This window comes from Anabrus simplex, chromosome 3 (assembly GCF_040414725.1).
Source record: "Anabrus simplex isolate iqAnaSimp1 chromosome 3, ASM4041472v1, whole genome shotgun sequence".
Lineage (NCBI taxonomy): Eukaryota > Metazoa > Arthropoda > Insecta > Orthoptera > Tettigoniidae > Anabrus > Anabrus simplex.
In genome coordinates this window covers 42,725,197-42,742,434 of record NC_090267.1, presented here as the reverse complement: position 1 = coordinate 42,742,434, position 17,238 = coordinate 42,725,197, and the positions used below count along the sequence as shown (strand labels likewise).

Below are 17,238 nucleotides of genomic sequence, written 5' to 3'. Positions count from 1 at the left end.
TACAATGACTGGCGGCTGAGAAATCACGGTACGAAGTGGGCCATTCGCCAACGCCGTGTCCCATTTATCGTTCGCTACGTGCGCAGCACAGCGGCGCATTTCACATCAGGAGCATACCTCAGTGACGTCAGTCTACCCTGCAATTCTCATAAAGTTCTGACCACTCTTCTTGGTGTTGCATTTGCTCTGTCAGTCAGTGTATATTCTTGTTCGTTACCAGACTGTGAAATGAACTGAAGTCTAATGTTTCTCGACCGCGAGTTAGGAAATAGAGAAAATATCGTCATACAAATATAGGAACGGCTAAAATTTTCGAAAGAAAAAAACAAACGAAGACAGAAAGGAATTGAGTAGAGATGGTGAAGAAGATTGAAGCAAGTTAAAAATTTGGTACAGGTTAGGTATAAAAATGAAACAAATGGAAGAGTCCCAGATCATCACTCTGTCTTGGAAATGAGATTTTAGTGACAGTGCTGAAGAAATGCTGCCAATTTTAAAATTTGTATTATTTTAGTAAGTGTACTGTGCCATACAGGGCTACATTCGTTGGAAGGAAGTACTGAAAACAATCTTCAGAAATAAATATTTAAAGTCTGACCTATTTTCGTTGACATGAGTTGGGCTTTTTGGCAGTAGCATATGATTGATAAGACAGTCATGAAGGAGTGTTTAAAAAATGATTATGGTCGGTGGAAAACGGTAAATAAAAATGTAAATAGACTTTGGGATGGGTTTAAAGCAATTGTTGATCAAGGTGAAGAAAGTTGGTTAGGAATGGTATAGACCCATTATACTATAAAAAGAAAGTAAAGAGACTAAGAAGGAGGTGCATGTTGGAAATAAATAGTTTTAAAAATGGCTTAGGAAGTAAGGAGAAAGTGAAGGACGTTAATAGGAAATTGAATCTAGCAAAGTAGTCAGCTAAGGATAACAAATTTTAGTAAAAAATGAATGTGCATTTCTAGGTACTTTAAGGCAGAAACAGGTTCCAAGAAGGACATTCCAGGAATAATTAACGAACAAGGGGAGTGTATAAACGAGGAACTTCAGAAGGCAGAAGTACTCAGTCAGCAGTATGTAAAGATTGTTGGTTACAAATTTAATGTCCAGATAGGGGAGGTGACTAACACTAACGAAGTACTAAATTTACCTGTGATAACAGTGATATTTGCAAAACACACAAGGGTTGAAATCTGTAAAAGCCGCTGGAATTGATAAGATTTCTGAGGATATACTAAAGACAATGGTTTGGGATATACAGTAGTATTATATCTGATGTACTTATGTGACTCTTGTTTGCTGAAGGAGCTGTACCAAATGAATGGAGAGATAATATAGTAACAGCTATGTATAAAAGAAAGAGTGATAGACATAAAGCTGAAAATTACAGGCTAGTATGATTGACATGCATTGCATGTAATCTTTGGGAGATTATTCTTTCCGATTATACTCATGCTGGCGATTTAATAACTGGTTCGAAAGAAGGCAGTCCGTGTTTAGGAAAGGTAATTCAACTGAAGCTCAACTTGAAGGATTCCAGCAAGGTATAACAGATATCTAGGATTTAGGAGGTCAAATGAACTGTAACGCGATTGACCTATTTAAGGTATGTTATTGGCGGATCATGGGAGACTACTAGCAAAAAAAGAGGGCTATTGGATTGGAAAAGAGTGACCTAATGGGTGGCTATATTTCTCTGAAAGAACACGGGAAATTCGAGTAGATGAAGCTACAACTGGCCCTATAATCATTAAAACGGGAATTCCTCAATACATTATTAACGGATCTTTATGATTTCTTATATATAAATAAAATGATACGAGTAAAGATGTGGAATCAGGGATAAGACATTTTTCGGATGATGATAGTCTGTATAGAATGATAAATAAGTTAGAAGATTGTGAGCAACAGCAAAAAGACCTCGACAATGTTGAGAGATCGGCAGCAGGCAATGGTATGGTGACAAACAGGGCTAAAAGTCATTTTGTGAGTTTCACTGATAGGAAAAATTCTCTCTGTTTTGCTTACTTGTTGTTTAAAGGGGCCTAACATCTAAGGTCATCGACCCGCTCTCGGTTTTAATTACTGCATTGATGGAGTGAATGTTCCTTATAAGTACCTAGGCTGATTAACAGAGTAGCGTTACAAAAATGTTGCAAAGTTTGGGTTGGGAAGACTTGGGGGAAAGATGACGAGCTGTTCGACTAAGTGGTATGTTTGGAGCTGGCAGTGTAGAGATGAGATTAGTAGACGTATAAGTTTGAGTGATTTTTTTAAAAGTAGGAAGGATAAAAATGTGAAAATAAAGTTTGAATTCAAGAGTACAAATCGGGGCAAATATTCGTTTACACGTAGGGGATTTAGGAATTGGAATAATTTACGAAGGGAGATGTTCATTAGTAATCTGCGAGTCTTCGGGCAGGGCAGTGTTCACTTCAGGCCTGTAGTGCGATGTGGCTAGGTTTCTTTTTAGATGTACAGAAATTTCAAAATCCTCTGCAGTCATTTAAGAAGGAACTAGGAAAACAACAAATAGGGAATCTGCCACCTGGGCGACTGTCGTAAATGCACATCAATATTGATTGATTGATTGATTGATTGATTGATTGATTGATTGATTGATTGATTGATTGATAGATTGATTGATTGATTGATTGATTGATTGATTCATTCATTCATTCATTCATTCATTCATTCATTCATTCATTCATTGTAAACTCCAGCCCCGAGGGGAATTTGAAGACAAATGTACTCTACGTAAAGAATGTGTATTTCTTTTGTTATAATTAATTAGTATTACGCATTAACCACCGTCAATTTTATCGCTGTAATTTATTTCAGGATTAATCAGTAAATGCACACACAGATGTATAAATACATTCAAAACTGTACAACCATGAATGACCACAATCGCTAATTGCTGCCTATTTGCAAGTCTTTGTACTCTTCACAGAGCAAGTACGCCGGCTCCTTCATATTTCGTGAGATTGCTATAATGCTTATTGAAAGGCCCGCTTTAGTTTCACTTCTGCTCGTAAGTTCAGTCACACCACACAGCAACTGAGTGCAGACAGGTGGGTTATGAAAACGGTCTGCTGATCCACAACACACGTTGACTGTTCTTTGGTTCGACTCCAGTGAAAGTCCAGTAAATCATACAGTCAACCACAGTGCGCAACAAAACAGCAACAGCCCGTCAGTTCTAAACAGCAGGACTGCACTCCTCACAACAACGACTATTGACACTGTCCCATTTTCACTCAAGGTATCTGCTCCGCGCGCTATCTTCATGACGGTCATCCAAGGCAGTACATAGTCGACGCTCGACACTCTGACGCAACAATTACTGAACTCCAACACTGACTGATTGTTCGCGGCAAGTCTCTTTATAGCTCGGGTGATCAGTACCGGAATATTCGCGATGTGATTAGAGACGGAAAATTCTCATTGCACTTCCCGAAAACTCGGCCATGCCCTCAGGCAGGGAGCTTTCAGTAGACTCACTAATTCCTTCCAGGAAGTACCGGAATAAATCTGCGAGAAGGCTGGCATGTAAGAATGTATTTCCACGCACATATTGCAGCTAGTACACATGAATTACATATTTTTGCTAGTTACATTTCTATTGTACGTACTAAATTACAAAGAAATTCTCATTTCATTCATCAACAGATCTTTCCTTGTAGTTTTGGAGCCGTACCTGGCTCATTGAATGTTACAATAACATGGAAGTTTTAAAATCGTGATTGTTTCCTGAGAAAATGTGTGAGTAGTCTACAGCGAACGCATCTCATTTTAAACACGAGGGATCAATGTATCTCTTAAAATGAGTCTGACTTCGGTATGAGATTTTCAGGGATGCAGGAGCGCTGACATCTTGTGGTCAAGTCAATTGAACACCTTCGCAGTAAACTCTTGAACTTCATGAAACGAAGGGAGCACTCACGGACAGTGTTACGGGAGGCGAGAAAAATACAGTTTTAGCATTATTTAAAGTTTCACTATTAATTGCAGAAGTTACAAAGAAAACCACGTACCACGTGGGAGAATCTAGTGCTACCTGCAGCAAACCTTGCGGTAAATACTGCAGTTGGTGAAAAGTACTCAAAACAATTGGACGCTATATGATATTTCGATAAAACCGTCCATCGAAGATTAGAGGAAATGGCAGCAAATATGTGAGACATATTTCTGGTAGGAGTGAAAACTAGTACATGCTATGCGTTGCAGCTGGACGAAAGCAGTGATATTTCTAACACTGTAAAATTTTTAATCCCAATTCGATAGGAATTTTAAAACACTATCTTCGAGGATTTGCAATTTGTTCAAAGTGCCTTTGTGGATCGTTCTATTTTCTTTTGTACTTTGGAGCGTGTGACTTGCGTTACTTGCAGACGTGAATTCGATTCACTCAAGCGACTGAATATATATGCCAAATAACCACGTCTCGCAAACCACGAAAAATCATTGAAGAAGTCTTTGAAATTGTATATCTCATCGAGAACAAGTAGTCGAAATTCGCTACTCAATTCAAACAAGCGAGTCAAAATTATGCCTCTCGATAACCTTCTAACCTCTGTATGAAATCGCAGATGTCCATGACCAATCTCTACACCCTTGTATTGCTCCACAAATAACCTCGAATTTAGAGGACGTTTATAGATGAAATTGACCGCTTGCAGAGATTCTTCCAGCACATCATCGTGTTATCATCTTGCGAGATGTTGGTGCTTTACAGTGGATGCAACATTGCGTCCAAATTCCACATGCGGATTTACGCCTTCATATTTTCCAGGCAAGGCCGTTCTTCCGTCGGTAGTTAATCCAACCCATTGCTCCCAGTTAAGTCTCTGTCCACATTCAGTCATTAATGCGTTCCTTGGATGAATTGTTAGCGTCGAGGTCTTCAGTTCAAGGTTTCCTCTGTTCGATTCCAGGCTGTTTCGAGTTAATTCACTGAATTGGCGACCGGCTGTTTTTGACTGTCTATGTAGACGCTTCTTCACTTATATACACACAAGTAACCACCATAGAAACAAGAAATAGTGGGAAAAACCTTCCGTGTAAAGTTAGGTATGAGCAGGGGAGCTTCAGGAAAGCAACTCAATGTTGAAAAGATCCGAGGGATATGAGCTACAAATTATAGGCAAATAAAATGTAATGAAGTATGAGAATGTATTGTTTATTTATTCCTAAAAATTAAAATCCTTTTCTTAATCGTTGTTATCCGGTCGATTAGATTATCAGTTTTCCTTTTCCTGCCACTATGAGCGCTAATGTGATACAATGCCTTGTTTCACTTAAGCACTACTACGAGCGCTGATGTGAGTCAATGTAGAGTTTCACTTAAGACCATATAAGTACATTCGGTGTAGATATTCTTTAAAAATCAAGAAACGCATGATGACGTTGAACCAGGAAAACATTACAGAAATAATTATGTAATTAAGTTAATTCGGCTAGGATTTGAATAAAAAAGAGAACGAGTAAAATGTACAGGCGATTTTAGGCTATTTCTGGAACTGCATTTAGGCCGGAAGTGATTTTCGAATTTTCTAGTTAGATAGACCCATGTAATACTCACAATTTGAAACCTTTCCTGGCCTTCTAGCCATTCAACTTTCGGCACAATTGAGCAAAGAGCTTAATTTTAAATTTTTCATAGTATTTTTTGTGTTTCACCATTAAAAATGGTGAAGTCTACTTGTGCAACATCGTTCGCACCCATGGACTTACACGAATGTGGCATAAGGGAAGAGAAAGAAGAATTCTGAATAACTAGAGATGGATTCTAAACAGTTATACTTACATCCATTGCCAGTAGCACACAAGAAGATGACCATAGCCACACCCAATGACCACATCAGTCTCATGAAAATGAGGATGGAAATCTTTTCCGCATCATTAGCTACGAAGTCACTTTGTTGAAGTGTATGAGTCACGGCAATCGTACCGACAAGGAGGCCAGCGGTTATTATCCACAAAACTAGGTTAACTACCTGTAACAGAAAGAGGGAATTAAATAAATCAAGAGACAGGATGAAATTATATTTTTAAATTGGCATGCAAACCTAAAATTAAAATTTCTATTCAAAACTCTTTTGAATCAATTTATCAATTACACTTGGACTCAAAAATAGTTTACTAAAACTCCTAAATTATCTTATTGAAAATTGCAACCATTTTACGTCGGTTAATTGTGGTCACCACATTTTCGGGTATATGAAAGTAACATTCATTTCTCTCTATGTTTGAATTGTTCAGGGGAGTCTTAATCACAAAAGCAGAAAACTTGTACAGTTTTAGCTTTGATGAATCTGTTGTTAAGGAACTCTAAGAAAAATAATCTGACATTCACGGAGATATAGCTGAAAGATTATTACATTTTTACGTCGTCTGCTTAAACTTCGCCATTTCCTAAATCAATTGATACACTAGGCATTGGTTTGCACGAATATTTACAGAATGCTCTAACTTTTACCTTAGTTATTATCACAAAAAGAACAAGGTCTGGCTAGACATCAATACGTGGTAAACTACGAAGTATTTCTTGCTCGAGTTCTTACACGGGATTTCTTTTCTCATACTTTAGAGATGAGTATGTTTTCTGTACTTTCAGCGGATTTTTATAAACTAGTAGCATTCAATTTTTAAATTTCGGTCATGTCTGTCTGTCTGTCTGTCTGTCTGTCTGTCTGTCTGTCTGTCTGTCTGTCTGTCTGTCTGTCTGTCTGTCTGTCTGTCTGTCTGTCTGTCTGTCTGTCTGTCTGTCTATATGTATGCACGTTCATAAAGTGAAAACGACCGGTCACATTTGAATGAAAATTTGTATTTACGGTCACGAGAGACGGCAAACTAATCCAGGCTACAACTATAGAAATTGTATTCACGTTAGGTGGAATAGCAGTTTAAGGGAAGAATTAAAACTTATTTATCTGCAATCCGTTATTACTGATCCTCTCGATAAATACATCATAACAAATTGTGTAGATGAAATTTCCTATATTTTTAGTACTAAAAATTGGCATTACGACGAAAGATAACGAATACATTTTCTGTACGCATGATATTAAATAAAAACCTTTTGACTGTCAGGGCTGAACGGAGGTGCATTGCGGAGTGTTGTCACATTCCTGCATTCCTTTCTTCTTCCCCTCAATTCCGGCTCACTTGGTCGTTCGTTCAGACCGCTGTGTTCTATAGTACGTAACTCACAAGTGACAGATTTACCAACTCCATGCAACACGACCCGGCCTACAGGCTCAACTCCATGACAACCGCAGTGAGTCCTAACATGTTTCCATGGCAACCATAACCCCTACTCCCTTCTCCCCACCCAGGCAGGCAGTAAACGGACATCCCTCTAAATACTATCAGAACGCATCTTTCAACAGTACGACTATAGTTTAATTTTACAATTTATATCCTGAATAACCTTCTTCCTCTTCCTCCTCTTTGCTTCTCCTCATTCTTCTACACCTTTTCCTGTTCAGATTGGGTCGGTTTTCTGGTCGTACTTTTCCGGCACCTTTTATCTATTGAGAGAGTTTTCAAGTCCCCCTACCGGAGGAACAGTTTCTTAGTTTGATTTAGGTTAACTTACAGTTAAGAATTTCATTGGGTTCCGTATTGAAGTGGCATTACAGTAAATTAAAATTTCTTTCAAGGTCCACCTATTCAATACAATGACATTTTATTGTGATTGAATCACCTGTCAAATGGTATTAGTTTCAGCATCTATGTGCCATCATCAGCCGTAAGTACAAATTAAACGATTGTACATATGCCTAAAACATCTAAAACACATATTAACACATTCTAAAATACGTTTTTGTAATGATACATGAGATAAGATAAAATTATTTTTAAAATTGATTGCTATAATATAAAAATAGGTTTTAGGATCACCCTAAAATTGGTTAGCCATGTATTAGAAGCCTCCCTACTGTATGAGCCACATATTGTTCTGGTTTTCGTAGAAGATGAGTCATTTAAGGACATGACTTAACAGATACTTGCAGGAAATTGTAGTCACTTAAATTGCAAGGGTTAGTTGTTAGGATTTAGTAGAATACATTTATTGGTGGTTAAGGCTGGTCTCCATCACGGGGACTGCTCTTAGCTCATACCTCATTATCATGGTCATATATGAACTGGCGGAACTCACACAAGATAATCCCCCCCCCCCATCCACATGGGAAATACAGTGCCTGTGGAAGGTTTTAGAGGCACTAACAGAAAATCAAAAAGCCTGGCAGGATGCGTTAGTAAGAAATTGACTTTTGATTAGCGGAACGAACATTGAATACTTGCATTTTAATTTTTTCGCTAAAATGTCCAATAATGTAGGGTTAGAGAATCATGTATGTCTATTCTCCCAAACTTTCATCTCGTGTTACTCTCGTAAAAGATTTAAAGGTATCATTTCCAATTTTTAACAGCCAGAAGTGTTACTTTTCAAGTGGACTGAAACCCTATCATCGCATCGAACTTCTGTAGCTGAGAACACTGTGCGTAGCAATTGTTTGTCGGATTTGTGATATCCTTATCAATGTTTGCATCAGCCTGTGTAACTTCTCCAAGCTATATGAAGGTATTTAATGTTAACATTGATTCTTTCACAGAAGAAGATCTGGAAATATGTAAAAATCCTAATAATTTCTACAGAGACACTGGCCATCAATTAAATAACACGTGGTTGCAAGCCATTGAGAATTTATGTGGTAGTGATCTTCACTGTCCTTTCTGTATTCTTATTTCGTTTCGGTGTTTCCCGAATTCTTACGTTGGTCATCACCAGTTGGTTCGTTCCAAGCTATGTGTTATGTATTAATGTCATACTTTCATAAAGTGAGTACACCAGTCATGTCCCCCCCCCCCCCTCTCTCACACTGTCTCATATCATGATCATCCTCTGGGTTTTCTACACATACTTTCCCTCCATTCTTTAGCTCTGTTCTATTACATTCTGGTGTCTTTCGTTGCATTTTATTGTATTAGTTTGTATTTATTTCTTCTACCACATTTGTCCCTGATTCGTGTGATAAGCTCTCTGATACTTCTCAGGTACACACGGTGTGATAGAACTAAATATTTTTGTCAGCTACCGCTTGAAACTCTGTTCGAGCATACAGCGAGACACCTAGTGACCAACGAGCGTACCACTAAGTTAAGTGTTTCACCTTGTATTCTTGACACGGCATAAGCCCAAACGCCAATAACATGTCTACTTGAAGGTGCTTGTTGGATTTATATTATTATTTCCATGTTTTAATCATTTCCAAGAGCCTATACTCCATTAAAATAGAAATGTCCTGCACTTTGGACACGGAATTATAGAGAACATACATATTTCTTGGTACCGATACATCACTTCAGATTTCCAAGTCACATAAGAGAGATTCCTTCACAGATGATGTGCTAAGACCTACCTTTGGGACTCGCACTTTCCACTCCTTACGTTTGAGGTCCACCAGTAAGTAGCCAAGGCCAATTCCAACGACGTATGGTACGAATCTTGTGTAGACAGGATAGTAGATATTCTTCTGGTAATCCTCTATCTTAGGTGAACTGAAACGGAAGCCAAAACACACCGGGTTGGCAAGGAATAAACAAGTGTCGGTCATGTACACAGTAAAAATACAGGAATAAGACAATGGCGGGCAGGCGAGGGAAGGGACAGCAGTAGAAAGAGGCGACATGAACAGACATGAGAATGCTAACATCAAAGAAGAAGATCTGTTATTTGAACATAGCAGCGCATGAAGATGTGTAGATTGTCATCACCATTTTGTGTTTTCATGTTTATTCCACACGATGTTACAAGGGGAGTAGAGGGGAAGAAACTGATGGGCATAGGCACTGAACAAGACCACACCAAGGAAAGTTAAAATAACGTATTTTCAAAATTATGGAAGCTAACAGGAATGTGAAACACAGAAAGTTCGCCTCCACAAACTCAAGGGATTGTTCTGGAGAACATGCGACATTTACATCAAAAAATGCATGCCCACAAACACAACGATCATGCACTCCAATACTGCGATCAAACCTGAAGTTTTATACGCGAGCGAAACTCTCGTACTCAATAGAAAATGTAATCTAGAGAACATATTGAGGGAAGAACGAGACATTATAAAAAATGTTCTTTGTCCAAAAAATCTGAAGACGGATGTAGATTGAAATCTCGTGAAGCAAGAGAGAAAGTGTCCAACCTGGCAGCAGGTAATAAAAAAACTAAGGTAGAAATTTCATGGACACGTTCAAAGACTCCCAGCAACAAGGCTTTCAGACAAGGTCATAACATACAGCAGAGTTTACAATGGATCCAGGAAGTCAAAAAGGACCGGGTGAAAGACCAAATAGATACATGAAAAATGTTGGACAGAAATCTGTTCCTTAAAAAGTAAACAGATGGGTTGTACAGCCAGAAAACGAAGTTCCAAGGAGAACAGGAACAAAGCGGACAGAAGAAAGGAAGAGACCCCACGGAGAAAAAGTGAAAGCCATTTGAAATACCAGGAAGGCGAATCATAAAAGCGCTGCGTGATCCAACACGGTCCATATGCAAATAATAAAAATGGGAAGCGTTCGCTGGATTTCTTGCTAGTACGGATTTTGCAGTTACGAATAAATCCTTCAAGCATAAGGCTATTCCCCGCTACACATGGGAGGGTACGGGAATAAGATCCATAATATAATATATCATAACTGCCTTTGAATTCAGGAAATCTGTTTGGAATATGCGGGTATTCGGGGAATATTTGATGGTACAGACCACTATCTGAAATGTAGTTGTATCGCTAGGCCTAGGATAGAGAATGTGAAATTTGTCTTCAGGCGAATGAGCCTAGAAAATATCCAGGACGATGAAATCAGAAAGTAGTACATGGATAAGACTAGTAAAAAGTTCCAAGCAATGGCCAGTTAGCAGGTTCAAGATATAGAAAGAAAATCGTTAGCATGCAGCGATGCTGTGTTAGAAAAAGCAAGAGAATGCCTAAAAACAACGGTGTGTGTGGAGATGGAAAAAGCGAACGTCTTGGTTGAATGATAAAGTGAGAACTGCTTGTAAAAGTAAAAAGAAGGCTTGTGAAAACTGGATGCACACAAGGACTGATGCAGACTGGGAATTGTACGTAAAGGAAATTAACAAACAGAAAAAGTAATTGTTGAATCAAAGAGGATGTTGAGTGAAAATTTGGTAACAGCCTGAAAAGTCTAGAACAAACAGCAGGGACATATTTCTGGACAATAATAGAGAATCTTGAGAAAGGAGGGGGAAAGGAAATGAATAGCGTATTAAGCAAATCAGTGAACTCGTAATTGATACCAGAGAATTACTGGAGAGGTGGTAGGAATACTTTGTAAATCTTCTCAGCGTAAAAGGGAATCTTCCTGGTGCCGTCGCGAACAACCGAGCTCATGGCGAGGACAATGATGTTGCCGATATTACGTTTGAAGAAATGGAAAGGATGTTAGTAGGTCACCTATCCATAAGCAAGGGAACAGGAAAATATGCAACAACTATCGAGGTATCTCACTGATCAACGTACCAGGCAAGTTGATCACTGGCATCTTGGAAGAGAGGGTGCGATGAATGGTTGAAGGGAAGTTGGATGAAAGTCAGTGTGTTTTCAGACCACAGAGGGGCTTTCAGTATCATTTTTCAGTATGATCAAGTGAATGGAAAATACTACGAGAGGAATAGAGAGTTATGTATCGTAGATCTAGAGAAGGAATGTGAGAGAGTAGTGAGTGAAATGATGTTCGCCGTACTGGCAGATTATGGGATTAAGGTTAGATTATTGAACTCAATCAAAGGAATTTATTTTGAAAATTGGGCTGCAGTGAGAATTGACAGTACAATGAGTTCTTGGTTTAAAAACCTTACACGTGTTAGACAAGGCTGTAATCTTTTATCTTTGTTGTATATTGTTTACATGGGTTATCTGCTGAAAGGTATTAAGAGACGGGAGCTATTCAGGTAGGTGAAAATGTAGCAAGTAGTCTGGTCTATGCTGGCGACTTTGTATGGCCTTCCTAAGATTAAATGGATGTGAAGTAGGTAAGAAATCCAAGATAATTGAATGTCAGGTTGCGAATACAAAGCAGGAAGTGGTAGAAACGTTCAAGTATTTAGGATGTGTATTCCCCCAGGTTGGTGGTATAGTAAGTGAAATTGAATCAGACTAAACGCGATCATTAGTATAATGTTTACCGTACTACAAAGTTTGTTCAAAACGTCTCCCGTACACGAATTAATTTAAGCGCGATACACAGCTCAAAGTGGTGGGCATTTTACGTGTTCGTGAAATAAAATACGTTCTCATTCAGAAACTAAGAATAACAATTTCCGTGTCTTTAGAAATTTTGTCCTTCTTAATGAAGGAGGTTTATTTTAATGATCAAGTCCGTTTGGTACTGAAACCGTTCCATACCACGTCACAAGATATATCGGGAAGCCCAGGAATAGATATGCGCCGTTTTCAATTTATGAAATATTGGGTGGCAAATAGCATTTTATTCCCTGTCCGCTATACGAACGAATCTGCACCAGCTCGGTTGCAGGAGATCTAATTACGCATAAGGAGAGAGAGAGAAACTCGAGTACAGCGTGACCTTAGTATTACCCTCTCTGTAGTGCAAGAGATCTAGCGATATGACGCTAGGCTTAATGTGCTGCCTGTGTCAAAAGGCGGGACTAATTTAGAGGGTTTAAACCTAAGAACTGTATTTTACCATCACTTCCCTGCCTATTTCCTGGATACCAACCCACAGATTTCTCGGGCTCACTAATAATAATACTGATAGTTTGTCTCAAGTCCAGAAAACTACATAAGAAGGATCAATAAACTCCGTATAATTTGAAGTGTATAATGATGTAAAAATATGTGTTACGTCTCAACGCATTCCTAATGACGCCACGTAAGACTGCATCGCTTTGATAAATATCAGATGGGTCGTGTGGGTTTTCTACACGCAGAGCTGGAAGTACCCACTGACCCCTCCCAGTACGCCTAAAATACAAAGGACGCATTCGTGATTACTATGGAGCTCACGATCCGATTTGAATGAAAAGAGTTCAGTAGGTACAGGGTGTCAAGAGCAAAAAATTGAGCTTCTATTCGACTACGAAAGATGACTATTATCTAAGCGAATATGTAAAAATGGGAGGAGCGTTCCTTTTTCATAGCGAACTCCACTAGTCGACTATATAAAGCACATTTCAGCTTATTCTATGTCATGGATTGTGTGGATCACGTCGCAGTGCAGACTAAGTGTTTCTTCTACAGTCATTGTGTGATAGTTGTGCGTGATATCGACTTCAAATACGTGTGATCGGTACTCATCTTATGATGTAGTGAATATAAGTGATAATCTATTCAGTAAATTAGTTTCATTTAGAGACCGGATCACTCTATTTCTAATCACCGCTGTGTAGTGAGACAGTGAGTACGCTATAGTTGCGCGTGTGCAGCTATCATACGCTATAAAAGCTATCAAATAAATGCAGTCATATTAGCCAGGAATGAGTAAGTGAAGAATGACGCTCAGTTGTGGATAGACAAATTAGCGAGTATCGCTATAACGAGACGCGAGTAGCGATCTTCAGGGACATTAATCGCTACGTGTGGTAGTCCATCTCGATCTTATGAGTGGTCACTACTATTATCGCATTTAACGTGAAGTCAGATAAACAGTACATCAAATAACTCGACTTCCATTTGTGTTCACATGTACGTGAATTTCCCTTGAACCCAGTATCTACAACTACGAGATGGCACCTATGAGCCAGCGGTATCCATGAGTAGAAAAACGGCGTGGGATTTCAACGGTTTGCAGGTAGCAGTTTCCAGTACATCGTGGAGTCAGTGCAGAGCCAGATGAATCCAGGATCTTCTACTAGTGAAATGGCGGTCATGGATAACTAAATCCATATGGGTATCGCCAGATGACAGCAGGTTACACACCGAAACGATAAGTACATTTCAATGACACCTTAGCATGAAAATCCGTCAAAGGTCGCATTAATATGATAATTTAACTTTGAAGATAGATTCAAGGGCATGCATTCTGATTTCATGTATATTGTGTAGATAGCGAGATACGCGAGTCTCAACTTGGAATAGTCTCTTTATTAGTTGTTTTCTTGCCTTCTGGGTGATTATTGGTTAATCAAAAATGTATCTCAGGAAATCTGCACGAATTAGTGTTTGCTGCCCTAAATATTTGTATGTGTATTTAGTGAAGCGCTAGTAGATGAGGTGGACTGAAATAATTAAGCTAAATTCCAAAATATATAATTCTTAAATCCGCTGGTAGGATCTTTTTTAAGTTCCAAATATTAATTGTCCAAGTGCTCCACAAATTAAATTTTGCATGATTATAGCCATCCTTCTTTAGTTTACGGATGCTGATAACAGAGGAAAGAAAATCATGGCTCGAGGTGCGAACAAATGGCATAGAAAGATGCGCGAGTGTGTGAAGTGTAAAATTTTAATTCCATCTGGGTAAGGGTCTTCTTAATATATTGTAGAAGGTATTTGAATAATGTGGATATTAAGTACTTGTGCTTTAAACGGAGAGCGATTAAGAAAAAAATGTGAGGATATGCAGGACGTAAGAAATAATAATGTAAGGCAGTAGTGTAATTTGCTGAGTCATTGCAAGAAAGTATGTGAATAATGTGTACGATGGGTAATATGCCCGGAAAACGTGCGACAGATAAATTATTGATTAATAGTTTAATACGGATGGAATTGTGTATATAATCTCAGCTGTTTTTGGGCAGCACGTGCTTCTCTCGGCGAGTGATATATGGTCTCAAAGTGGAGGGGTGAAAAGGAGGTGAAGTTCCAGATATTTAAGTTGTTTTGTTTGTATAAGAGATTTATCCCAAAGCATGCGGTGCTTCTGACCTGCAGAGGCAGATTCGCCCATTTAAAAACATAGTAGGTACTTAAAATATTCGCTTGCGTAGTAATTTTTTTTTTTACCATCGGAAGGCTCGGTGTTTGATGAGACGGTAATTGATGCATTCCCCCGATAAGGGTACTGAAATGAAATCGTAGTTAGGGAACTTCAGCTATTACCTCGAATCAAGAAGGCGTGGTTCGATTCCCGACTGGCATCGAAGTCATTTGATCGATAGAAAAAGACCTAAGTGGGGTCACGTATTCTGGAGAGATTTGAAGTGTATTTTATTGTCCTTTTTACGTGGATAATGCTCCGCCATGTTATGCATTTTATTTTTGTGGCATGTGTAATTGTACGATGATTCATTTTTGGAATTACAGGCTCACCAGCGTTGCAATGTCCGCATTGTAAATATCAGTAATATGTTTCTTATCCCGGAGAGACACGTGCACTCGGTAGCGTGGTAATTTGCAATATGGTACTACAGGAACCATTAGTGATAGGCGACGTCGGGATTTTCATGATTGGGTAAACTGTTGATGTATATGGAGCGTACTTATTAAATGTTTTTAACATCACGGCATGAAAAGCCACTAGCACAGTTTTCATGTAATTTGTGTTGTTCCTTCATAATACAGTGCATATCCAAATGATATCAGTATCAACAGAAAGGGTAAAGTCCCTATTATTTGACAGTGAATTTATAATATACGCAGTGTTGAGTGGTTTCGGCTTGGGAATATCAGAATTCAATTCAAGAGAGACTAAAGAACTCCTAAAGATATCGGATGGCATTACCCGTGCGATAAGTTAAGTGTAGAATGTCTTAAAAATTTCCACGCAGGCAATATCACGTGTGTACACAATTTTTCACCAAGGATCTCTCAGTGAATGAAATTGTTTTTTGAATTTGGTAAATATCCATCCTGTTTATTTCTTAGATTCATATATTCCTCTCGCTAGTGTCCTACTGTGAAGATATTTATGTTACATGCCCATATTTATTTTCACCGGGCGGTATCAGACCTATTTCCTGTCGAGCGTAGTCATTCGTCTGAATGAAAGAAGGGAGGAGGGAGCTTCGATGTCCGGGTTTGATTCTCCGAAGTCCTTCATCCATAAAAATTCCATCCGTGATGTATTTGTGAGGTAGTATTTCTATACTAAATGCTAAATAAATAAATACTTAGCACTCTGTCGATGCCCTGGACAGGTACAGTACCAAAATAGATACTCACTCGCGTAACGTTCTCAACTACGAACTCGACGGTTGGAGACCCAATACTCTCGAGTACGTACTTCTATTACAGGAGAATAAATTGAGACTCAAGGATAATAAAATCTCCTGCCAGTTTATTACTTTCTGAGTCCGCGCCCGCTATTTCTCGGGATGATTACGAAGGGTCACATAATCACTCCGAGGATCTTAAATCGTAGCTCTGGGGTGACAAATATCCGATATCCATTTGTGCTCAGAATACGATCGCCCAATTATCCATAATTATTTCATTATTTCGTGAGAAAACTACCCTCTTCCTCCCCCTCCTTCTCTCCCTCACACTCTCTCTCCCTACTGTGCCTACTATGGACATCGGTTAAATTTGCACTGGCCAAACTTTGAAGTGTCCTACTCACATAATGTCCTCAATGTAGACCGAGTTGACTTATTATTGGGTTCCATGTTTCGTGACAGTTCAATTTGGTCTTTTATTTATATTACCGATGTCTGGATTTTGAGACAATACATGTATTCTGTCAAACGCTGTTCCGAAGTTGGCAGGATTGCCGCTCCCTTCTCAATTTTGGCGATTGCTTGCCGAAATTTAAAAGTTTGAATAAATCGTACTTACTTCTCTCGATCGACAGTATCTCCTTATCTTGTGCGGCCACACCCCATACACCTCTGTTGGCTCCCAAACTGCCTCTCTGGCTCTTCTCGAATTTTGGTTCCATAAAATCATAAAGAATTGGTGCATAGGCCCAAGAAACCTCTGTTCATATACCAATAGGGTTTTGTATATATAAACAGAAGTTTGTATGTACTTCGGACGTAATTTGAAATAAATATTAGATTCATCTTTCGAAACATCAATTTATCATCAACTAGAGGACTCGAGCTGCTCCGCAGTATTCGTTATATATAGGTCAGATAAATTGTCCTGATATGCCTGTTGTAGTCATATAGTTTTGCCTGCACAATTCAATGGTTTTATGAACATTTAATAAGCGCGTTCTGGTATGCCGCAGTTCGCAGTCAGAAGTCACCCATTCTGATGTCGTCATCCCGTCAGTTTGGTAAAAATCTATATTGTATCTTTG

General features: G+C 38.8%; 1 protein-coding gene across 1 annotated transcript in view; it reads right to left on the bottom strand.

The window, feature by feature from the left end:
* The window catches only part of LOC136865955 (nose resistant to fluoxetine protein 6), a 123,022-nt gene that overhangs the window by 29,285 nt on the left and 76,499 nt on the right, over positions 1-17,238 (bottom strand). The window contains exons 9-10 of the mRNA XM_068226573.1: positions 9,432-9,570; positions 5,810-5,999 (exon numbers count right to left, since the gene is read on the bottom strand). Of these exons, the coding sequence (XP_068082674.1) occupies positions 5,810-5,999; positions 9,432-9,570 (329 nt within the window). The remainder of the gene's footprint in view (positions 1-5,809; positions 6,000-9,431; positions 9,571-17,238) is intronic.